General features: G+C 43.1%; 1 protein-coding gene across 2 annotated transcripts; it reads right to left on the reverse strand.

Moving 5' to 3' along the window:
- Positions 1–623: 623 nt before the first annotated feature.
- On the reverse strand, positions 624–24788 carry nkd2b (NKD inhibitor of WNT signaling pathway 2b). 2 transcript variants are annotated; one of them, XM_044035170.1, is made up of 10 exons: positions 24493–24788; positions 24349–24375; positions 24136–24227; positions 6964–7024; positions 6448–6575; positions 3199–3294; positions 2879–3020; positions 2464–2521; positions 1941–2065; positions 624–1857 (listed from the first exon to the last, which is right to left on the reverse strand). In XM_044035170.1, the coding sequence occupies exons 1-10, from the start codon at positions 24515–24517 to the stop codon at positions 1229–1231; spliced, it is 1383 nt and encodes a 460-aa protein (XP_043891105.1). In that variant the 5' UTR covers positions 24518–24788; the 3' UTR covers positions 624–1228. The 2 variants fall into 2 exon arrangements, with proteins under 2 accessions (XP_043891105.1, XP_043891106.1); XM_044035171.1 differs by having other exon boundaries at positions 1941–2062; positions 24493–24787.
- Positions 24789–24855: the final 67 nt, after the last annotated feature.

The following is a 24855-nucleotide window of genomic DNA, read 5'->3' on the forward strand; positions in this document are numbered from 1 at the left end:
TATTGTTTTATGCCACACTATCATATTTAATGCTCCATTTTAGTCAAACCTTTTGTTTTCTTTTGTTCTTTGTATTGCTCTGTACTCTGGGTTTTGTTTAAATTGTTTCCAAAAAGCACATTGAGTTGCCCTTGTGTATGAAATGTGTTAGAAAAATAAAGCTGCCTTGCCTTGCCCTACCATTGTTCCTGCAACCATCAACACAAGTCCACATTTAATTATCAGACAGTGAGAGAAAAGTGGAAACATTTTTGTTTTACAATGGTAAAAATAAAAGCTTGCTATTTACCTATTGACCTATTTTAAACTGTTAAATGATAGTATTTGATTTAATAGTGTCATACTAATTGATGTTGTCTGCCTGTTCAGTTTCTACTCAGTGGGTATCAAGTGTCTCATGAGGTAAAAACAAACAAAACTAAATAAACAAACTGTAGCAGCAATGATATAAATGAACTATATAATGTTTATTAAAATATATAAAAGACGAAATACATATATGCATAATATATCCATGATGAAATATGCATATACCGTATAATAATTATACAATAAAATGTGTTTACATATATAGATTTTTTTATACATATAGCAAGATATTTTTGCATTAAAACTGGCAGTGGTGATTTTCTTTTTTTTTTTTAATATACTCCCTCCCCAAACAAGGAAACCCCTCAGTCCACATCAGAAGAAGAAGCCTCTGTGGAAACGTGAGAGCAGCAGCACCTTTACACCTGAGATCCATGTTTTGGAAAGGTCTCACACAGAACAACACACCTACTCTGATATACAGTATAGCTTCCTGGGACTTTAAAAACAAAAACAAAAAAACAACAGTATCAAGAGGGAAAAAGATGACACTTGAAAAGTCCTTTGATGAGTTTCTCTCTCGTATCGATGCCCCTCCTGCTGGAAACAGCAAGACAACTGACGCAGTCCCAGCAGATAATCAACAAAAACAAGTAAATCAAAAGCTGCGCCACACACATTCTGACGATACACAATGACTTCTGAAAAATCATCCTTCTGGTCCTAAAGCATCTGCCAGCACACTGCACCTCAGCACATCTAATCTCAGATTATACCTGTATAGTTTGCAAGAGGGTGACGAGAAGATCCAAGACAGAGCGTGAGACTCTCCCATTGGGACGACTTTCAGTCATTCAGACGGAGTGTGGTTGGTCGTGGTTGGTCCTGTACAGTTTGAGACACTGCACACTGAGGGTGGTCATGTCTGGTGGTAATGGTGGTAGTGGTGGTGGTGGTGGTGTTCGTGGTGATGGTGGTGCTCATGGCGTTGGACCATGGGGACCACAAACCCCGGGCTGCCAGGAGGAACGGTTGCCTGCTCTCTCTCCAGGCTCGGCAGTACGGAGGGCACAGGATGCTGCTGCTGCTGCTGCTGCGACTGGGACTGGGACTGAGGGGACATCTGGGCTTTGGTCGGGGACAGGGCATCTCTGGTTTTGGCCCTCAGACGCTTACTGTGACTGTACTGGAGAGGGTGCTGGTGGTGGCTGGAGGGTTGGACTTGGTGTGGCAAGTGGTACACATCCTGAGCTCCGTGGCCCGCTGCACTGCCACTGTGCAGCATAGTTTGAAGAGGCGGGTGGTAGCCATGGCATTTAGTGGATTTGCCACCTCCGCTGCCCCCGTTATTGCCACCGTTTCCCTTGTAGTTTCCTTTGGGCGATTTGAGGAACTGTGTGCCCCTGCTTCGAGACTCTGTGGGGTTGTAGCTGTCGCCAATGATCTGTGAGCGGCGCTGGTGAATAACTTGGGTTTCTGGTTCCTGGGAGCGGGAGCGGCTTTGGCTCTGGGAGCTCCGAACTTGAGGCTCCTGGGGAGGGGTGGTTCCTGAAGTGACAGTACAGAGACGTGAATTTCTTTTAGATTTACTACATCCAGCAGGGTGTACAAGATAAAGAAAGGACAATTACCATCAAATCTGGAGGTGTAGTTCTCTATACCAGCCAGGTCCAGGTAGTGATTCCTCCTCTCTGTGTTTTCATCCACACAGTAATGCTGACCCTCAGTGGCTGGTGCTTCACTGCTCTGCCCTCTGCTGGTAAAAATGTATACAAACACTGAGTGGTTGACAGTGGTGGGATGTAAGATAGAACATTTACTTTGTTACTGTACATTTATTTTCAGTTACTTGTTACTTAACTACATATTTGTACTTTCTACTCCATTACATTTGTACAATGGGTGGCATTACACGTTTGCATTGGTTTTATACTTTTTTTTATATAAATAATCAAAATGGGAACTGGTTTCGGCATGTTTGACAGCCTTAAAATAACATTATTTACAGCATTATTTACTATACTGTGTTATCTGCAAGTACTTACTCACGTAGACAAGTCAATGAGGCACTGAAGTAAATTTTTGTCTGCTTATTTGTACTTTTTAACACACAAATGCAAGTCTCTAAGTAAAGGATCTTTGGCGGCAACTGACCTGATGTATGAGGACAGTCGTTTGTCAGCTGATCGCCCCTCCTCCTGGTGAGAGCGATCTGCAGAAGAGAGAGAGCAGGAGCTCAGAGAAGCTATGTCCAAACACCCGGAAACTTTATATGTAATGTAAAATGATGGTTTACTACATTAGCCACTTCGAAATCATCAGGTAGTCCTTTGTTAAGTCGTCATGTTTCCAAAGATATCAGACAAAAAATAGGCAAATGATACCTTCTGAAAATTCACAGGAAAATGTATGACAGTACTTGACAGGGACTGCTTGCTGGTCTTAAGGTGCCACTAAGACAAAGATAACCAGTAGATTCACAGACTAAACTAAGGTTAGTTTAGTTAACGGAGGTGTCAAAACAAAAGCTATCCTCGTTCAGTACATTTCGGATTTTATTCTCACTCACCTGCACCTGTTTCTCTTCTGTGGCACCTTGGCTCTGGAGTGACAGTGAGTTTGACACGCAGAGTCTTGCTCTTGTTGTGGCAGGAGTGATTCACAGAGGCGTCCACTACATCATAGATGGTGTGCATCAGACTGGACATGTCCTGTAATGAGACGGAAAAGGAGAAGGGGACTGAAGACAGCTAAAACACACACTGAATGCTTGTGCAGCATTCGTAGTGAGGACACTCATAGACATGCATTCTGTAACCCTTACCCTAACCCTAAAACCAGGTCTTAACCCTGAAAAAGCCCTTTTGAAGGGGTGACAGACACACACACCTCTTTTGTTACTTTTCCACTGTTGTCAAAGTCATAGAGGGTGAAGATCCATTCCTGGCGGTTGTCGTCCTCCATAGACACATCGCACTCCAAGTCCTGTAGAATCAAACACATACTAAAAATCAATAAATGCCCTTAATACACAAACAAATCATACATGTGCTTCATGAACCACACAATGAGTATATTCACATAAATAGGTAGGAGTGGGTCCTCTTTATGAAGGCTGCCACATGTGTGTTTTTAATGGGCACTTTTTGAGTTTTAATGAACAATGAAGGGTACCATAGGTTCTTCTACATCGACTATTTAATCACAAACTCAGTTGGGCCGCATTTTCAAACCAAACCAAGACAAAAAAATATGTCATATACCAGCCACAGACATCTCAAAGTGTCTTTAACAGAATATAAAAGAACTAACACTGCTAGGAATTGAGTTGGTTATGGGCCTACATGCATGGAAGGAAAGGGTGAGGTGAGAGATATGCAGCTGCAACATGATTCTTCACCAACAGATGTTGCTAAATCCTACACACTGTGCCTTTAACTTGACATTTAATTCAAAAGACAGCAGTGCATACTAAGTATCAACAGGGGGCAGCAAAGTCCATCAGGTTCACTTATCTCAGCCACTATCCTCAATGTGGTTCATTAAAAAAGGGTGTTGTTTTTCTTGATCTTGCATCAGAAACTGGAATTCATGACAGCGTCCCCTTTGAACTGATACATCAAAAGGTCTGCAGGTAACTTGAAAGACTTTCTTTACAAGCCAAAGATACACAGCTTAAGTCTGTCAGATGTAAGGTTGGTTAAGATTTAAAAAAAAGACTTCCTGAGAGCTTTATGGCAGAGGAAAGGGACGGCTAAATCTTTGGTTTTGATACAAACAAATCATTAAATTGTTTTTCACACTGAAGCAGAGAGAGCCCTTCTACTACGACTTTGTCTTTCTAACGTCCTTTCCAGGAAAAATGAGCACAACTCACTCTTAGTTACAACTTTTTGGCCACAACTTGGACTCAGATGTATCTAGTAACATGGCCATAATTGGAAAAATAAACATCTGGAATATAGGCTCTGCTGCAGGCAAGGTGGAAAGCTGACACTGCAGTGTGAAAGGCAGTGTACATTCACAAGGGAGGAGACCCCAGAGAGAGACGCAGACGTTTACGGTTCCATAATATCTCCACAGCTCACATAACCAGCAGTGATCACCAAAGGGCAGATCTGAGCACTTATTTAAAACAAGCTACTCTAAACATTACAATCTATTTATTCTATTTATTGGCCCCCAAATTCAATCAGGATATGGTCAGGAGCAGTGTCAACATATAGACAGATGTTCTGTGCACATGCTGAGGGCATACAGTGGTGGAGGGGATGGAAATTACCCACCGTCCATTTATTTTCTGACCCGTGTTTAAATAACTTTCACTCACTGAAACACACAACAGTTTCAACACTCCTCGCTCGCTGTGGGGAGACCTTTCCCTGACTTGAAAATGCTTCACAAGTGAAGCAACGCTAGTTCCCCGTTACAAGGTCTGATCTACACACGCCGTGACAGATGGCTGGACTTGTGGGAACACATTTCAAGTCATGGGTTATTGGTATACGGTACTAAGGATTAGTAGTGGTTAAAATGAGGGTGAGGGCTGCTCTCTGGAAAAATAATGCAAGTATATGTCCTGTACTACAAAGTGAACTGTGACAGCTAGTGTGTGTGTGTGTGTGTGTATTATCCTAACAAAATGAGTTCCTGTGGACAGATTTTGTCAACATGACGGTCACAAATATGTAAGATACAGTCACCAAACTTATTCAAGCAGCAGTTTATAAATAACTTCCAAGTACCAAGGTAATGATGTATTAATAATGCATTAATCATTCCCAACTCATGAATTAATTATGGAGACTGGCTAACTCCATATCCTCTTTGAATTAGTTTTTTGCTTTTACTGGGTCACAGCTTTGATTATTTTATTGAGTGATTGATTGATTGATTCAATCTGTTGTTTTCATATTGTGCATTTTGCATTCATTGTTGAACTCTTTCGTGAAAAGCACTAACCTTGTTTTGAAAAGGGCTATAAAAATAGGGCTTGGATTGGAAAATCTTTATTGCTCCCAAGGGGCAATTTTGTTTTCTTACCACACAAATGCACAAATACAACAGGAGACATACAGAGTACGCAATGCATAGGATATAAATACAATGGATGTCATCATGATAATGTGCACTGAGCCATGTGACCTAATGACAAGTAAAGCTTGTTCAAAAAAACCCACAGCTGATGGGACAAATGATGTTAAATAGCTATTTGATTTGGCCCTCCTGACATAGCCAAACATCTTCCTTGGCAGAAGTCTAAATTCTGCATGCAGAGGATTCTGAGGGTCTCCCGGGATGGCCTGAGCCTTCTGAGTGGCTCTCACTTGGAATATATGGCCAAGGTCAATCAAGTTATTGCCAAAAATGTTCTTACAACCGATATATCATTGCGAAAGTAAAACAGACTCAATAAAAGATGAATAAAACATTTTTAAAAGGGTTTTAATCAACAGTAAATCCCCTCAGCTTCCTCAAAAGGAACAGCCTCTGGTTGGCCTTTTGGCTAATATTGTCAGTCAATTTGTCATCAAGAATGATATCTAAGTACTTGTCATGATTCACTGTCTCCACCAGCTGAACCGCTGATGATTGTTGACACATTAGCGGGTGGAGTCCATCACAAGTCAATAAGCATCTCTTTAGTTTTGGAGATATTAAGAATTTCAAAAAGCTTGTCATGGACTGGGCCATGGCCCGCCTCATGGTCCTACAGCTGAGTCATCAGTGAGTTGCATGTAGCACATAGATAATCGGGGGGGACACACACAAAACACACCCTTGGGGGTGAGGCACTGATGTTGAATCAGTGGTTCAGAGAGAGTTTCATTAACCTGGGTCCGGTGTGACCTCATAGTTATGAAATCAACACGCCAACACATTGTGCCAAAGTCAAAAACAGATAAGTCTGGAAGCCTTCAAGCTAAAACGTGGGGCTGCATGCAATTAAAAGAACAGGATTCAACAGTGTCTACACTGCTACAGGGCGATAATCATTCAATGCTTTAGGGCATTTACCTTTAGCTTCTGGTACCACAGTGGATTCAACTGCAGAAGCAAAACCATATGCAAGTAACGACAGGACTAGATAGATAGCAAAACCCCCATAAGTTGATGCTTGGGGGGCGCTACACTTACATCCAGACTGATGCGTTTCTTCCCAGGAGCTTTGGTAGCATCTCTTAGTGCCTCTCGCTCGCCGTCCTCTGAGTGCAGGTACTGCAGGTAGCTTTCACAGCCCTCGGCCTTCTCAGGAGGAAGAACCACTGTAAACACATGAAGAGATATTCAATGTAGGAACCAGAGTCTTTACAAGAAATTAGAAAAACAGTGTGCGTGGTTCAGCTATATATATATATATATATATACATACATATGTGTATATATATATATATATATGTATATATATAAATATATATACATATATATACATACATATGTGTATATACATATAGATATATAAATATATATCTATATATATATATATCTATACATATATATATGTATAGAAAATCTCTCAGGCTGTATTGCTTATGGAATCATGCATACTAATCTTTCGTACAATGTTAGATCTCTTCTCAGCTGCATAAAATATTCAGGGATTGTTTTCGCACAAAGCTTATCAATGAGTGTAAAACATCCTTCTCCACCTACCCTCTAGGGGACAGTGTTGATCTGTGAATTGTCCTTCCTTCAGGTCACCACTTGGAAACTCCTGGGAAAAGGGAAAAAAAAGACAAGGAGAAGGAGAGGAGAGGAGAGGAGAGGGGGAAGCAGAGACGTAAGTGAATCTACAGTTCAAACCACAGACACAGAGAAAACAAACAGTTCCAGCTGAAGCATTTCCTACTCAGATGAGAGAGGGAGAGCTGGAGGCTCCAGCGCAGCCAAACACTTTGAACATCTGCACGCTTATTGTGTTTCACTGTCTGGGACACAGCGAGTGCAGCCACAGCCAAGCTTTCAAGATTCCTCCAAGTTCTTTAAATGGACCTCTCCATCAAAAAAACAAAACACAATGCACCTCATCATCTGAGCTTTCTCTCCCTCTCTCTCAGCCAACCTGTTTATTTTCATCCGGTCTGAACCCACTGAGAAGTGTTTGATGGAAGAAGTCCAGAGTTCAGGAAAGGAGTGTTGCTTGATTTCTCATTGAAAACCTGACTTTGATCAGTTAATGTAACACAAACCTTACAAACGAGCTCAGCATCGTGTGCGTATTTATTTTGAATGGAGAATAATTGCCAGATGGAAATTTCCATGGAGATAGGATGGGACTGATCAAATACATACATTCATTGCACTAAAGCAAAAGTGGGACAGAGGGGTGGAAGGGAAAAAGGCTCTGCTGTCATATGTTAATAATCTATATCCTGCATAAAGCAGGACCACAATGAATTCATAACCATCCCACACATGTGCTAATGCAGAGGCTACGGGGCCTCCATTCCTACACACATGTGTGCACACACACACACACACACACACACACACTCTCTGCCATTCTTAACAAATGGATTGTGGAAACAATGAAAATTAAGTGCAGCACAGGCCCTAAACCACAAGTATTTAAACAACAAATGATTCATCTTATTTACGTCATTCTTGGTCCTCTAAGCTGCTCCACACACACTTTGAAATAAAATCTCACCAGACTGAATCAAGGAGGCCTACTGAAACGAGACAAATAAAAAACAGATAGATGCTAGAAAACAAAAGAACTCCATGTACCTTCAACAGAGCTGAGGCTCGAGTGAGAGTCAGAACATCTGCATGTGTTTAGGTGAGCGAGACCCCCCCACCCCCCCTCCTTCCCCTTCCCCTCTTTCTCGGAGTAATGACAGTGCCAGGGCTGGTGGTTCTATTTAACAATCTCATACCCCGTGATTATTCCTCACTTCAGAGGATGATACCTCCAGCCTGTAATCTGGTCCTGACCTTCACCGCTGAAGGGAGGAGAGTCGGTTGAGTGTCAGGGTCAAGGCTCGGACACCCCCTGCAAATTGGCCACTGGAGACATTGAGAGAATGCAGCAAAGGAATGGGAGTCATGTCTTGGGGGGCAGGAAGTAAGCAGGAGGAATAAAGAAAAAGAAGCGGAGGAAGGAGAGCACAAAGGGGGAAAGGAAACATTAGAGGAACAAAGATGGAAGAAGAGAAATGCAGATAAGGACAGGGGCAGAGGAGGATGCAGTTTGTTTAAAGGGAGATAGGGCCTATCTATTGCTTACTCCAGTTCCAAAGCTCAGTGGGAGAGAGAGGTGGAGGTGGGTTTTCACAGGCTCTGGAAATGCTTTGAGGAGAGGTGGAGACAACTGGTACCGCTCCCTGGGCCCCGAATGGCCAGCTTTCTTAAATCACACACTAGATTACAACTACACAAACTAGAAAGGAGACGAGTGTGCGTGCATCGCTACACATCCATCTTTTGTGGTTTTTGCAGCCTGGTTGTTTCCTCTCTGTGCTGGATGCTTTTATCTCCTTCTTTTTACCTCAGTTCCTTAATGAAGGGCAGCGTGTAAGGAAGATGGAGTTCACACAGCTACGCAGCTCAGAGGAACATCAAAGACTGCCATTGATTCTTCTCCTCCTTGTGCCCAGGAGCATGCAGAGCAATGTATACATAAGCGCCTCTAAATGAAAGACAGGAACTAACCCTAACCCATATCATGAAGCTAAGCAAATAAACCAATTGTCAAAAGTAAATCTCATCTCTAATTACAATCAGGAGACATCTTGTTGACTGCACAGGCGAGGGACCAGAGCTTGTGTTGAACACATGGCTTCCCCCTCCACACCTCCATTCACAACCATTTGGTGGAGTTAATGAGAGAGAAGGCTGGGTCTGACCACAGTCTGCAGTTTAACGTCTAAACACATGGCATCTCCATAACCATCGCCCACGGTGTCGGGCTCAAATCTGCCCACCACATGTGTAATTAACTGTGTTCTGGCATCTAGCGGCTCTCATTCTTTTACTATCAGATCTCAAACTGCTCTGTAGGCCACGCAAATGTGTTAGCGCTTCGTTTCTTCGCGTTTTCATTCACGGCCCATGCATGGTGTGACATTATGGGGAAGACAAATGCAAAACAGCGCGCACATCACCCAGAGTGGCAAGGAAATGATAAGGCACGAGACCTGCGTTGTCTTCAAAAACAGCGCATTACTGCAGTATGCACTGACAGTGCTCCCCGTCAACGGGTTCTGTCTCCCAGACGTCTTGACATAAGAGACAGACAGAGATGATGTGTGACGTTTGTTCCTGTTTAATGCAGCATTCCTGCCAAGCTTACCCCAAGCCTCAGCCTACTGCCAGACCTTTGTGTGGGATAGGGTAACCAGGAGCTTTCATAGCTCCCTACCAGGTGACATCAGACATCCCCCAGCAGTCTCTCTCTCTCTCTCTCTCTCTCTCTCTGCTCTCTACCACCCATCCTCCCACTGGAAAACACTGCACATCTTTGTTCTATCATCCCCCAGCCCAGACCCTAAATATGTAAGTATAAACACTTCCTTTCGTCCATTCTCCAAATCATACGATGCACAACACTTTTTGAAAACTGCATCTTCAAAAACAAGGGAGGCTAACATGAAGATTGTTTACACAGTTCCTCTGGCCTCGGGGTATGAAATATGGCAACTTGATCTGAAGTGTGGATGCGTATCCGAGAGCAAATATATGCTGGAAAAAATACAAAAAAAAAAAAGGGATACTGTTTGGAAACGTCCTCATTTCAAAGCTATGTGGTTTACTGAAATACTTCAAATAGCTTATGTTGTAATTAGCAGAGAAATACCAGCACAGTTCTATTTGTGTCTCTACTTTTTTTTTTTCAACACAGGGATTCTTTGCACTGTACTGTGGTTCCTTGTTCAAACCAGGCCAACAATCTCTGTTATTTCCTTGAGTTAATGCAGAAAGTGTCTTGGGAGACAAATGCTGAGTGGCTAACAGTGGGGTTTGTCCAGGATGTACGGTTTCCAAAAGTACAAAATCACCTGGAACAGACATTGAGGAGGGCGCCACAAGAAAGCCTCAATGGCCAACATCCGACCCGCATTCCCACTTCCACTGACCATTAATTGTACATAACTGTGGGGTTCCCTGATGAAAATGAGGATTGAAAAGTATCAATATAAAGAAAGGAACACCGGTTTGCATATAAAGTTCATAGTCTTCACCGCAGAGTGAAATTGGAGAGGTAGTGGGGTCATTGAGAAATAAAAGCTCTCCATTCCAAAAGAAACCAACCTGGCCTTGACTCAAAACCAGATGTGAGCGGTCGTACCAAGGAGAGACGGGGAAAAGAGAGAAAGACGAAGGGGTGGAGAGTGGAGGAAGGGGCTGGGGCTGAAAATAAGAAGGCCTGTTGCACAACTGTCTCTTTTCCTCTACAAGACAGTAAAATAACAATACGTTGGTCTTTTGACGGCTAAATTGAAAGCCCCTTTCTGCTTTTAGATGATCAGGGATCAGCTTTCATACCAGGTAAGTTGGCCGGGTAAGGTAATTATGGTACCCATGAGTCAACAGAGCTCACCTGGTCGTATTAAAACAATAATATTAAAACAAACATTACTGCGTACTGCATACTCCTGGATCTCAGTAATACTTGAATCACAGTATAAACACATGAACATGCTTTTAGAATTCTGTTGTTCATGCACTGTTATCATGACTGGGTCGAGCGCACTCAGAAAAAGGAGGTGGAATATTTCCAAGTTTGCCTCCCAAAAAAATCACAACCTTGCCTTTTCAACACTTGTCATTAGAAGACAGATAATATTTGCCTTTGTCCACTAATTAGGGTATTTATCCAGGTCATGTGTGCCATAACATGTCTTTCTATGAATGGAAATAAGATCAGAGCAAAATGCCATCACTGTTATCAGGACTGGCTCCCTGTGGCTAAGATGGCCCACAGATATGGTCCTTTCAGGGTAGTGGGGCTCTTTCTGAGGTCAAACAGGAGGCAAAACCCTCTCCCTTGGCAGGACATGAATCAGTGGGTGTAGCCTCTTTGGTACCAGTATTACAACAGCTGTGGGGAAAGATGAGCATACTAACATATCTATGTAAGAACAGCATGTAAACCACTGAAAGTCACCCACTCCCCCCTCAATCAGGAAAGACTATCTCCTAAACTCTGAACCCCTCCCCGCCATATCACTGCTCTTTTTTTTGTCTCTTTGCTTTAGACCTGCTGGACAGCATAAACAAAGATTAGCATCACTGGCAGACCACCCTGCATCTGTTAGCAGTCCTGTAGTCAACTTGCATTCATTAAAGTGGGCTTTGATGGGAGTCTGATGTAATGAGCGTCCCCTCATCAGCTGTCACACAGGCAGCTACTGTAGGGACTTAAAAAGCATGTGCCTCATACCAGTGACTGGGCTCACACACATGAATCTGGGTGAGGCATATAAATCACAGTTGGACACGGTAGATCATAACACAGTTGATCTAGTGTTTGATCAAATACACACAAAGATGTTGTCATGTTTTACTACCTGAAACACAAAACTATTCATTTTGCTTTTTAAGTCTGATGCCGCACACACATTATGACAGCACCACAGAGAACATGCTGTAATTCAGAGGAAACTGGGACTAATGGTGTAATGCAATTGTCTCTCTGTGGGCTTTTATATGACTAATGGCAAGTAAAATGAGTTACTTTATCAGTCACGAAGAACAACTTTTCTTGATAATTTGGGACAGGTCCTGGCTTTAAATAAAGTCAAGTAGGGTTTCCAAAAAATGAAGTCTACAGTAAGCCAAGTCTCACAGCTCATGCTAGGACATTAGGGCGTGGGAATCACAGGGTTACCTCACGATACGATATGCGATACATGGTCCACGATATCACTAATATTGCGATACAACAATTTTGTGATAATCAATATCTTGCAAGACAATCACATAGCGATACACAAGTGTGCCTCATTCATTTGAGCAGGGCCACCGCGAGGAGAGATGAAGTAGTGACGCCTGGCGAGTTAAAATGGCTGGGACTGTTTACTTTAGAGCACATTCATTTGTTAATTGAAATGTCAATATTTGCCCTGGCCAATCGATTATCGTATTGCACAAGGAAGGACGACGATATACCACCAAAATGATATTTTGACCCACCCCTATAGAAGATACTATTAAGGTAACAATGAGCAATTTGGTTACCAGTTGACAAACCAGTTAGCCTATAGATTAGTTAAAAATGCGTGTCATGTTCTTCTCAAAGAATACGGCCCTTTAGTTTGTAAAACCCAAACACATTCAACTCACGTTTAGTTATTTTTGGGCAAATAAATACATATTATATCTAAGTTGATGCAGCTTCATTTTCTTTCATTCTGCTTGTTCCAATATTTTTTTTACCAGTGATAACTATACTGCAAGACCAGATGTCGAGAAAAAATACATAGATACAGGACAGGAAACATTCACAGCGTATTTTTGAGCTCACACCCTGACACCCTTACAAACAACAAAGAGGCGAGCACACAAGGGGACGGCATATCAAAGTCCGTGTAGGACAGACAGTTAGACTCAAACAGGATGTTCCTCTGTTTCTGGCCTGCATGTGAAATTCTGTAAGCTTTTGCACAGGCCCCTGGCTCTAAAGCCGAGCCAATGGGGTGTGCGTCCAGGCTGATAAAGCTGAGGGGATTTGCTCCACATTCCACAGGCTCTTTAAACAACACAGTGGATCTCAAAATACCAGGTTGTGGTGGGTGAGGTGACCGCATGTGTCCCAGCAGAGCAGTACATGAAATTCATCAGCTGCAGCAGATCTCTTGTGCTCCTCAAAACCACCACCTGTCAGTCATAGTCACTGCTCAACTTTGTCTGGTCCTGCTGGGCGAAAACCATTTCATCACATGTCACTCCCATCTGTAAAAGTGCTTTTGATGTACCGTAGTTAGTGTCGGGTTATCTAGCTGTCTGTACTGGGGTGTCAGTTGTAATTGCTCTCACCTGGGAGATAACCACCAACATCACTGTTTTCACTGCTCCTTTTGTTAAGCTGAGAGGGATTTGAGTCACAGGTTTGAAATCCCCGGCAGCTCATAGGGGTGTGGCTCTGTGGTTGAAGGCTGTTGGAACTACAGGCATTACAGTGCTCCTGTGGGTGACTGAGAAATGTAAACAAACCATGGTGGGGAAAGACAGCTGTACACCAGTGTGGAAGACCAGCAACATTGCCCAAGCTCCACATGTAGAGTGGTTCCCAAACCCTTTTGTCTGCTGTATCCAAACAGCCGCATCGGCTGAGCCAAGCCGAGTACGCCTTCATCAACACCAACCATCATGTTCTTGAGAGTGGATTAGTAACTTGAGTCAAGAAGATGTTGCTACAATAATTCTACTTTAAAGTGATAGTTGAGGGTTTTTTTTTTTAAGGTGAAGTGGTATGAGGTAAGTGGTACTGACTGCACTGCACCCTGTGCCCCCTCTGCATAGAGAAACAGCTTCAAGACACTCAAAGAACATGAGGAAAAACTTGATTTTAGCCACTTCAGAAAAGACACCCCTAAGAAAATCTATGCCCACTGAAGTCTATAATAGTCTATGTCACTTCACTTCTACTTTAGACATCCACTTCAAACTGGAAAGTGAACTTACACCAAAGTCCATGGAGAAATCAGTGTTTTAAGCTCATTGAGACATGAGAGTGAGCATCCATGTCTCAAGCTTGTTTCCAGTCCAGTACAGTCAGAACTGAGTACAGTATATGTCAGGACCTCATACAACCACACATGTAACCACAACCAATCTATGAACTATCCCATTTAAATTGAATTCATCTTGGATTCCCATCCTGGTTGGGAATCACTGGAATACACACAGGAATGATGCTGTCCATCTCATCCACAATGGTGTTTTGGCAGCCCACTCACATCTAAGGCACTCCTGCTGTTCAAAAGCCAATGGTGTGGTAGATGAGCTACTTGCTGGTTTCCTGAAAATGTCCTCCAGCAGGATAAGAGTAGGTTCAGGCCCACTAGTTACAGCTCCCTTAGGGTAACTTAAAAACAGAAGCGCAGATCCATATGACTGACCGTGATAAGAGGAGCTTATACAGCCATGACCAATCAGCCAGTAATGTAGCATGAACACGTCCATCTGCGAGGCATATTGAGCAAACAAGGACGGTCGGCTGTTGTACTGTACTAATATTGCCTGCTGTCCTCTGGGGAATCAGGATCACTGCTTAGTCAGAGGCTAAACACAGAGTTCAGTGCAGCAGGATACAACAGACAACCAAGGTAGACGTCGCGAGCACACAGGCAGAGCCTCGAATAACTCATCTACTATGTGGCATAACTATTCCCCCTGACACTTGCCAAACCTCAAGTCCAATGGGACACCACTCGTTTGCATAATTGGTACTGTTCCTCCTTACTATGAAATATTTAAGGCTTGATGCCATCCTGCCAACATAGTTTGGGTTAAAAAAAAAATGGCTTTGCAGACTGTTGCACAGTTTTTGGCACAAACTATCTTCAATCTGACTTACAGGGGAAAAATGAGAAATGCTGCATATTTAAAGTGGCTGCGGCTCTTTTATCTTCAATCTCTTTCCATTGTTACTGTAACTGTCTCTGACTGTCCTGTACTGCTGTCTCCTCCATCTGTTAGGGATCACCAGTCTCAAAGAAACAATTATTGACACTGGAAGAACCAGCTTAATTCCAACCTGTGAAGTTCCTCACAGACCTGGAACTGGACAGGGGGTCATCCCAGGGTCAACATCAAGTGTTTTCCCGAGGATTCCTAAAAATACACTCCTGCAGGGTATAGGGAAACATAAGAGACTCCATGATCTTTAGATGATGAGAAGGAAGCATGAATATGTAACATGGAGGGGTGGAGTGGCTCAGTGGTTAAGACCCTACCTTGTGTACCAAAGACATCATGGTCGCAAGTTCGATTCCACCCCTGGCTAATTGTACTTGATTCCAATGTAAGTCGCTTTGGATAAAAGCGTCTGCTAAATGACATGTAATGTAATGGACCACTGCCAAATGGTCACATGTGAGACCCAACTTCCCATGAAAATGAGGACAGAGTTAAAAGCCGATGATGAACAGATGAAGACCAATTACTGATGCATCAAAATCATGCAAAACTCATTCATATTTCTGATGAATAATTCTCAAAGAACATTACTGGTCAAAAAAAAAAAAGACATGATAAATTACTTTTGAAATCATAGCTACAAGTCGGGAATTTTCAGGCTTCATTAAGGAAACCATGAATTCAGATTTCTTTTTGTGATGTGTCACAAAAAAGATACCGAGCAAGCAGAGATTTTGAGTCCACAGTTGGCGAGACCACAACATCTGCCCTTTTTGCCTTTTAGGCTGAAGCTGCCATGTGTGCACTTTAGAGACCTGACAGACTAGCTGTGTGTTTCTGAAGCACAGTTCCCCAGTGTGAAATTCTGGAACGTAATTCATCCATGGCACAAGCAGAGATCAAAAGGCTATGGTGCAGAGGGCAGCTCAGCGCTGCTCCACCTCCTCCCACAGCTCCAGCTCTTTGTAGCAGGGCGCACAGAAAGCTGCTGCTTTCACAGCCATAATTACTGCAAACTGGGGATGTGAGGCCATGAAAGCCTCTACACTTAAACACGGGCTGCATTAGCTTAGCTGCTTGTATATTCTTATCTTATCTCAGGTATAAAGCTACAAGCCTGATGCAGTCTTGCTCTCTATCACACACACACACACGTCTGGAGGCAGCCCACTTGAAAGCACACAAGTGTGACACTTTAGCATTTGATAAAAGTTGTTGAAGGCGGATTTATGCTTGAAAAAGCTGAGGGCGTTGATGTGCAATAACACTTTAAAAGCTACGAGATAATCAGGTGCTACCAGGATGGCGCAGTTCTCAAAGCTGAGCACATGGTACTGGGGGTAAAAGTTCAGATATTCTGATACACTGGCATTCTTGAAGTGATAGGATCAGTCGGCCCCTATCAACACAAAGAAGTAGGTGCTGGTGACAGATAAAGTCGTCGCAGTGCTACCATATTTGAGGATTGAGTTTTATGAGTCACATTTTACAATTCGGTGCACTATAAAAGCCAAGAACTGCACAAGTCGCTTCATAGAGATTGACATGAAATAAAATCCAGATTTAGAAGAGTGTGTTGTCTTGTTTAAGCACCTTATATGAGCAGATGTGTCTCTAAAAAGGTGCTTGGCGGAGGGGGACAAGCATCACAGAGAGAACTGCTGTTTATTGAAATAAGTCTTTAAGTAAACATGTTACATGGCACACAGGGCCAGGTCAGCTTTTGAAGTGGATGGGCTGAGGAAAGAAAAGGGTGGGGGAAGAAAAGAAGGCTGCCTTCAGAGGAAATGAGAACAGTGGCCTCTTTCAGCACTGTTTCATCCTCTCCCTCCCTTTTTGTCACGTATAGAGTGAGCACAAAAGGCGTTTGGGTACATAAACACAGAATGTGAAAACCACCGAGTTCCTTTTTGTACCTGAAACACAGGAGAGGAACCCGTCTAAAACCCGTATTTCCTTATAAAGTCCCTCAGAAAAATTACCACCCACGACAAAAAATAAACCACTTCCTTTTAGATGGAGACCCGTTGAGGTTTTCTGATGACGGGAACAGGTTTGTGTAACAAAAGCAAGTTCGCAGCCATTCCCCATTGGAGAGGATTGTGATGTGCAGGAGGGGAGCTGAGCCTGTGCTGTCTGCAGAGCCCAAATCCAAGCTTTGAAGCCGCTCGTGTGTTTCAACAGCTAACCACTTTCAGATGGGACTGTGGCGTTTTATGAGCTGAGTAATAGCGATACCTACACATGTGCAGGCTTGGGGTCCCAAAGAGGGGAAGCTCAGCTCGCAGCAGAGAGAAAGATGCCGAGTTCCTCAAAGGTTCTGCACACGAGTGTGTTTTATAAATCTTGTGCCATGGAGTTCTGTACATGAAACTGCACGACAAGAAGATGGATACTGTTTAAAATGTGTTCACCTTTGAGAACAGCACTGCTAGGAATTCCACTCGCTTGAACATCAAATTAATTTAAAGATATCAAGGTACCCTGTGTAGAAAGGCATGTCATGCTCAATGAGAAAGCCTGATTTGTAGAACACTTAAAAAGAAGCAAAGATTTTTGTCTAAAACAGCTCAGCATCACACAAATGAGTAATGCTACCAGCTTTGGGTACCCTCCACTTTTTTTTTTTCCTTTTAGCAAAATGGAAGGCAGGATTAGTGGTGTGTGTGTGTGTGTGTGTGTGTGTGTGTGTGTGTGTGTTCCTCCACTCCCCAGCCTCAAACCTTAGAGAGCGTCAGGTTCAGGAATGTAGAGTAAGGATGAAGTTTCGAAGCAGGGGTGACTCTGAAGGCCTTTTATACACAGGAAGCATATCATAGGGGACGCACACTGCATCACAACACGAACAGCACTTGAATAATCTGACTCAAGTTTTATACATATAGAATATTTTTGCTCTGGCATTGCTATCCCTTTGTTTTCCATATTTTCTCACACTAACATAGAGAAGTAAGGGTATTCATGTCCAAGATTTATAGCTATGAGCATATTGTGCTGCGAGCAACTTCCCCAGAGCTTGCATTGTGAGACGTACAGTGAGTCGGCATCTGACCTTTGTGGAGACCATCTCAAATTTCCTCCGCTGAATTCATAGGATAACAAACTCATGTCCAAAAGAGGAATCCCTTATCCTCCTTTAAACAAACAAGCAAACCCTCGGGCTCCCTTTGAATCTGTAAATATTTATGGAAACAAAATATTGAAGAAAAACAGTCTGACAATGTTTGGAGTCTACTCTCAGTTCAAAATGGAATTAAAACAATGTGATCGATTAGCAAAGGCTATAATAATAGTGTACAATGACACCACCGACAACATGACTGAAAAATAGAATATTCCCTTGGCTGCTCTAAGGCTTGCAGAATAGAGTCCACTCAGAGAAGAGCTAACACTTTCTGAGGGGGAACAGGGGTTTATGTGGAAACATACCTTACACACTAAAATGTAATAACCTTTGAGTCTCCCGGTGTTTTACTTGGCTGGAATAAACTCAAGATCAAACACAGACTTGGATCCAGCAGCTTTTGCCAAAAATGTCAGCGTTAAGCACTGGGCTCCAGCTTCAGGTATTTTCTTTCCCCTGGCAAGGAGCGAAAGAAAAGACATAGACCAGGGTTAACCCTCAAAGGGGCTGCCCCAAACAGCCACCAGCCCACTAATCATCCAGAGGAAGTGAGGTCTCCTAGCTGTCATCGGTGACCATGCATGTCTCGGTCGCATATAGTGTCAGTGAAAACCCTGGGACGGGCTGCCTGCAGTGAAGTTCAGATATTCACACAATAAAGCATTTATGACGACTGAAAACCGCTCCTTTAAAGCTCCACGGATCTCTCTGAAGCACACAAACAAGATATCTCATAAATATCTTGAAAAGCAGTGACAGGAAGTGAGTAACTTCAAAGTGGCTGTCATGGAGCCGAGATATCTCTAAAGGCGACAGAGCTTCATTCCATACGTCTGCAGATAAAAAAAAGAAAGAAAAAGCTCTTATAATGAAGGAAGTGAAGTGACTGCCATTCATCTTGTCTAAAAATATTCTCTTCTCAACTGTGGGAGACATTTTAATTATTATGTGTGACATTTATGTTGTTACACTGCGTGAGTGGCACACATTGGGCCGGGTTCAACGTCTTTGTCAAATGGCCACGTGTTCTTTTGCCAGAGACCGATGCAGCACCATCACACTGAATCTGGTCAAATAAATAAGAGAGTTGTGTTTTTCTTTTCATGTGGGCCCACTGTCTTCCCATGTTCCCAGTCAGAGCCAAGTCGAATCAGTCTCCTCATTCAACTTTCAGCAAGCAAAGAAATCCAATGAACTCCTGTGTGAAAAACACACCCTAGTAAGTCTGATAGTCTCCGGTCCAATTCCAATCCAATTTGTTTATAAAGCAGAAATTGGAAGCTGAAATTGAACTACATCGAATTACAAACATACCCAGAGAATGGAATTGTGGTACAGGGACATATAGCCACCTATAGTGTAGCAGAGTTAAACACACTACAGACAACAAATCCATTCCCTGCTCGTGCTTGTATACTGGGACAAGAAGATGTTCAACTGAACGTCATGCTATAGCTCGACTTAAGTGTGCATGGAAACACGCTGTTTGATTCCTCCCGATGGACGCAGGCCCCCACTCTTTTCATAGCCACGGCAAACTGCTTCAAAGTACCTCAGAATGTGAAAATACGCTCCGAAAAATAAACATTTGATGTGTCTGCAGTGTTCTGATGACTTTCTCCATTAGGTGCAGGCCACACAAACCACACGTTGCCTCTTACTCACTCATATACACTCAGTAATGCAGAGAGAGAGAGAGAGAGAGAGAGAGAGAGAGAGAACTCAACCTCTGACTCACAGGCGAAGCCATGCGGGCGATACACACTTCGACACCCCAACATGAAAGAATGGCTAAAACAAGCAACTGGCACTTGTGATGTGAGCTGACATCAACCAGGTGATGATGTTTACACATGCGCTGGACAAACTGCGACCAGAAAGAAAGTGGTGTGATTTGCATGTTTGACACTTGTTAGAAGTCAGTATGGAAGGAAAGGTGAGCTCAGTGGTCAGCTCCTGGCCAAAGAAATGAAGCGGACAAGGCGGATGAGGCTCTCCATTTACTACCCTTCCCCCACTACCTTTAAAGCCCCTTAAATATCCCTCCAAAAAAAAAAAACACCCTTAAACCCACCACCACTGCCCGCCCCCCCTCTCTTTTCCTATTCCCCGCCACCCCTCTCTCACCCCCTTCCCACCACAGCCCCTCTCCCTGCTCCAGGATTTTGCTGTACAAACCAGGAACAGATGTCTGCCGGGGCCGTGCTGAAAGACCCCGCTGTTCTGGATGCCAGCCACATGCTTTTCATTCAGAGATGAAGGCTCACAGCTCGCCTTCTTGTGAAGCCAATTTAAAAAAAAAAAAAAGAAGGGGTGGAAAAAAACAAACTCTCCAAATGCCTTTAAGTTGCTTCAAAAGCAGTACATACAGTATAAAGTATGAGCACACCTTTTTTGTCTCCTCTCCACCGTGTATTTTTCTTTGGTAGCGCCGCAGCGGGGACAGACCATTCTGTTTTATTTATGGCTGTATGAGAGGCAGCAGTGAAGAATCACGAGATGTTGATGACGACAATATTCTTTGAAACAAAAAAAAGTCTCCAAGTACTCCAAGGCCTCAGGATGTGTGCAATTATGAGCACGACACATAGAGCACAGCGCTAAGAAAGCACATGGGCTTGAAACTTGTGGCTGTCTGCAGAAAAATAAAAAGTCATTTAGGGCAGCGGCCTTAAGATTACACAGATATCCCAGCGTCACATCCAAATCAAATACTGCCAATTCAAAATGAACATGGTGACTAGAAGATATACCCACATGCCTAGTGGTGGAACTGTCCAAAGAAAACATCCATTTTGAGTAGGATCACCAAATGAGGACTTTTATAAAAGGGGAAACTCTTATTCACAAATTCCGAATGAATGTTAAAAAAACATTAGCGTACAATTAGTTTAGTGAGCTGCTTGGGAACTGTGCTCTTAAACCTAATTTATTATTGCGGGGTGAGTGCTATGTAACTCTCCATAAGTCAAAATAAATCTGCGTCTTGGAGCTGTTGGCACACTCGCTCCTCACAGACTGAGTCTGCGAGCAGTTCTGAGACAAAAGATGGTGCTGAAAGGCTGAATTAGGCTGTCATTATTTGGGCATCCAAGCATGTCTGCTTTTAAGCTCCAAAATGAAGCAGTGAAGTTGTGAATGTGTGTGTGTGTGTGTGTGTGTGTGTGTGTGTGTGTGTGTGTGTGTGTGTGTGTCTGGACTGTTGATGTGTTGATGTTTCCAGAGGTGAAACACAGTGAACCTTCACGGAGCTCTTCCACTAATGAACAGGTTTGGATAAACACCGGGTTTGGCATGTTCTGCATTTTACATATTCAATAACTACAGACTGAGCTCACTTTTTTGTCGACTGCACCTTGACCTGTCACTTTGATCTTACCTGTAATATTTCTACATTACACCAGGTGCTCGGACAGGTGTGACCTGTCTTGAACACCTGCGAAGACGAGTCAAAACCCCTCGATGACTGTACGCAGAATTAGCCGAGTCACCTCGCTAAATCGTGCTCTCTTTGTCCCTCACGCCGCACTTTCAGGAAGGCTGTAAGGATCACAGATTGAGGGCAAGCTGCCAGCTGCAAACTTCAATATCAATATTTAACCAAGGCTTAACATCCTTTGATCTGCTCTCATGTCTCGCTAAAGCACAGGAAAGCGTTCACAATGTGGTGGATTGAAAACCAAAAGGAGATTGGTGGTTCAGGCAGCACGATGTCGGGTATGGGCTCTGTTAGTGCTTGTTTGTTGTTGTTGTTTTGTTTTTTTTCCAGCTTTTCTCAGCCCATCCCCCCAGGACAGGGCAGGGGGATAGAGGGGTGAGGGTTCGGAGGCTCCACTGATATCAGAGCCCTTTTATAACTCACAGCTCAGTGCTTTGAAGTCACAGCCAGACAGCTCAGGAATCCTACTCCCCCATTTCACAATGAGGAGGGGGTGGTCACGGATAGTTTGTTTGGCCAATCTCTTTCTATATGAAATTATAGGTAGATTTAAACTGTCCCTGCAGCCATGACTTAAGCCGGTAAAATACAGTCTGTTGACAAGGGATATACTGGAATACAGGAGGGGAAAATGTCAAATCTGCTGAATAACACAACATCCAATTTCTCCATAATAATCAACGTGACAAAGTAATCCATTCCTGGTGGGGAATTAATTAACAGTAAATGGGATCGAGCGGGAAAAATGCTGTTCCTGGTTTACAGCAGAGATGGATCATATGTCCATAGATCTGTTCGATGGGAAACTTTATGACATGAAAACATCCCCAGGGACATGTATCCTTATACTAATGTATGCAGGCTCATTTCAAACAGCGTGAATAGAGCTGTCACTGTACATAAAAGCAGACAGTCACATATTGAATTTGCAGTACAATAGTGAACATATATCATCTTGGTATGGATTTCATTCACGCTTCGTACTTTTGTGGCATTCCATCCGGGCTACAACGGACCGATATTGAGATTCTACATAGATATGGATGCAGTTTGTTTTTAAGGTTTAGCTTCTGGTCTATAATGTCTACTGTAATCATGAAAAATATACATTGTGCTTCGCCACGGCCCCAAGCAAAGTATTCAGATTTCCACTTCTTTGTGTTCAAACATCACCCATAAACCCAGAGATGTTACGTTGTGTACGTGTCACATAAAACGAGGAAAAAGTCAGAAATCCAAAAGTTAATAACACAAGGTAACGCAGAAAAAACACGTATGCTATGTTACTTCCTGACACAGAGGCCGCACAATGAAGCATTACAACACACTTATAGATCAGTATGCAACAACAGATGTGAATCTCCACCTCCTGCTCCACCAATCCAGAGAAAGTCTCAAAGAAAGCGTTCAGACCGTGCGTGAGTTACCTCGACTGTATCCAGCTCATGACGCTGTATAAATCAGGGCCATGACTTTGATAGTAGTGAGGGTGGGACTCACTTAACTAATAACTGCCAAGTTTAAGCTTGTGGTGGTTTCCCCTCAGGGGAGTGTGAACTCCAGCTCCTCTGAAGCGGAGAGGAGTTCTCTTTTAATTTGCCACAAGTGGGCGGTTTACAGTCTTGATATAATCCATAACTCTTCTACCATTGCAACCACCCACCTCACTGATAGCCAGTACCTCTGTGTGAACTTCTCACACTCACCCGTCTGAGATCCCAGGACTTTTCATGCTCCTCAGAAAATTACACGCTAATTGAAGTGATGTAATGTTATGCCGCATACTGCGGGCCGCATTAAGAATGGGAGGCTTTGAGGAAAAAGACACAGCCCCTGAGTCATGATGCCAGCAGCCACAAGAGCAAACTTCATACTCCTCAGTCTGAAACGACTACCTTTGCATCCTGTCTGTGTGTTTCAGTGTTTGTGCTGCTTCTGGCCAAGCCACTTCACACACGGGGCTCATAGCTGTCATAAGCCATCCAGTGATGCTGGCAGGAAGGGAATAACCACGGCAGTGTTGTGTCGGAGCCAGACATGACAGACAGAAAGAACAACACAAGACAACACAGCAATAGACATCAACGCATCTTCACACGCGCCTGTGAACGCAGCTCTCGCTTCCTCTTTAAGAAACTCTCAGCTCGTCTTTCGGGGGGAGGGAAAAAAATGGGAATGTAACCACTTCAGCCAGACAACTTTGAAGTGTCCGACATATTCATCCCATCAGCAAATACAACACACACACACACACACACACACGTTTCAATGAGATGTGTTCACGTTCATGTGATGGAGACACACTTGAGCGAGTGTGGAGAGGAATAGAAAGGAGGCAGAAAATGCAACTGCCTTAAAACACCAAACATCCACAAGCATTTATCATCACTTCAAGGCACTTTAACAGGTTTACACTAAAGAAAAATCATCATCTTTACTGGAATAAATCATAAAAGTGACCATGTTGTCTTTGTGGTTAAAGAATTATACATTATTTTCAAAATAAGCGACCTCTTTCTTACTTGTTGTCATATACATATATATATATATGTACATATATATATGTACATATATATATATATATGTACATATATATGTCTATATATATATATATATATATACATATATATATATATATATATATGCATGTTTAAAAGACTAATGCCTGATATTGTACCTGAATGTTCTTCAGCTTGTGCTCAGTCCCGCTGTACCTCTCACACTCCTCCATCCCTCTGCGCAGGAAAGCGTTCACAACAAAACTGTCTCCTGGGGAAAATGAAGACGAAAACACCGCTGATTAGCAGGAAGTCAAAACACCTACAGACTGTCATCATTTATTATTTATTATTATTATTTATCACACTACATGATAGTGACCTGTCCTCACCTTCAGGGTTTTCTCTGCGCTTGCACGCTTCAGAAACACACACAAAAACAAGGGGCAAACGTTACTTATTATCATTTTTAAACATGAAATAACAAATTCATAAAACATGTATGAGAGTGCGTGTTTAGTTGAATCGTCTCTTACCGTGTTTGGACTGAAGTTTCCCCATTCTGAAGTCTCTCTTCCCAGGATCGGTAAAGGTATAGTCCGAAATCCGACGCGGATGAAGCGGTCACAGGTTCAACATGGTCACATTGTGTTTGTTTGGCAACGAGAAAAAGTCCCGCTTCATCGCTTCCTCGTTCATCGACGCATCGCGCGTGTCTGTGCGGACACGTTATTAGTGTTCGTGAAGTGAAATGGACAGAGACGATGGGCGCGCGCTCCCCGTGACTGTGTCCTCCTCACATCTACAACTGAATGTTGGAGCGTCTCGAGCTCTCTCTCTCTCACACACACACGCCGACGAGCGCGTGTCAAGACGCACCAAAACACAAAAGGCACTTC

This window comes from Solea senegalensis, linkage group LG9 (assembly GCF_019176455.1).
Source record: "Solea senegalensis isolate Sse05_10M linkage group LG9, IFAPA_SoseM_1, whole genome shotgun sequence".
Lineage (NCBI taxonomy): Eukaryota > Metazoa > Chordata > Actinopteri > Pleuronectiformes > Soleidae > Solea > Solea senegalensis.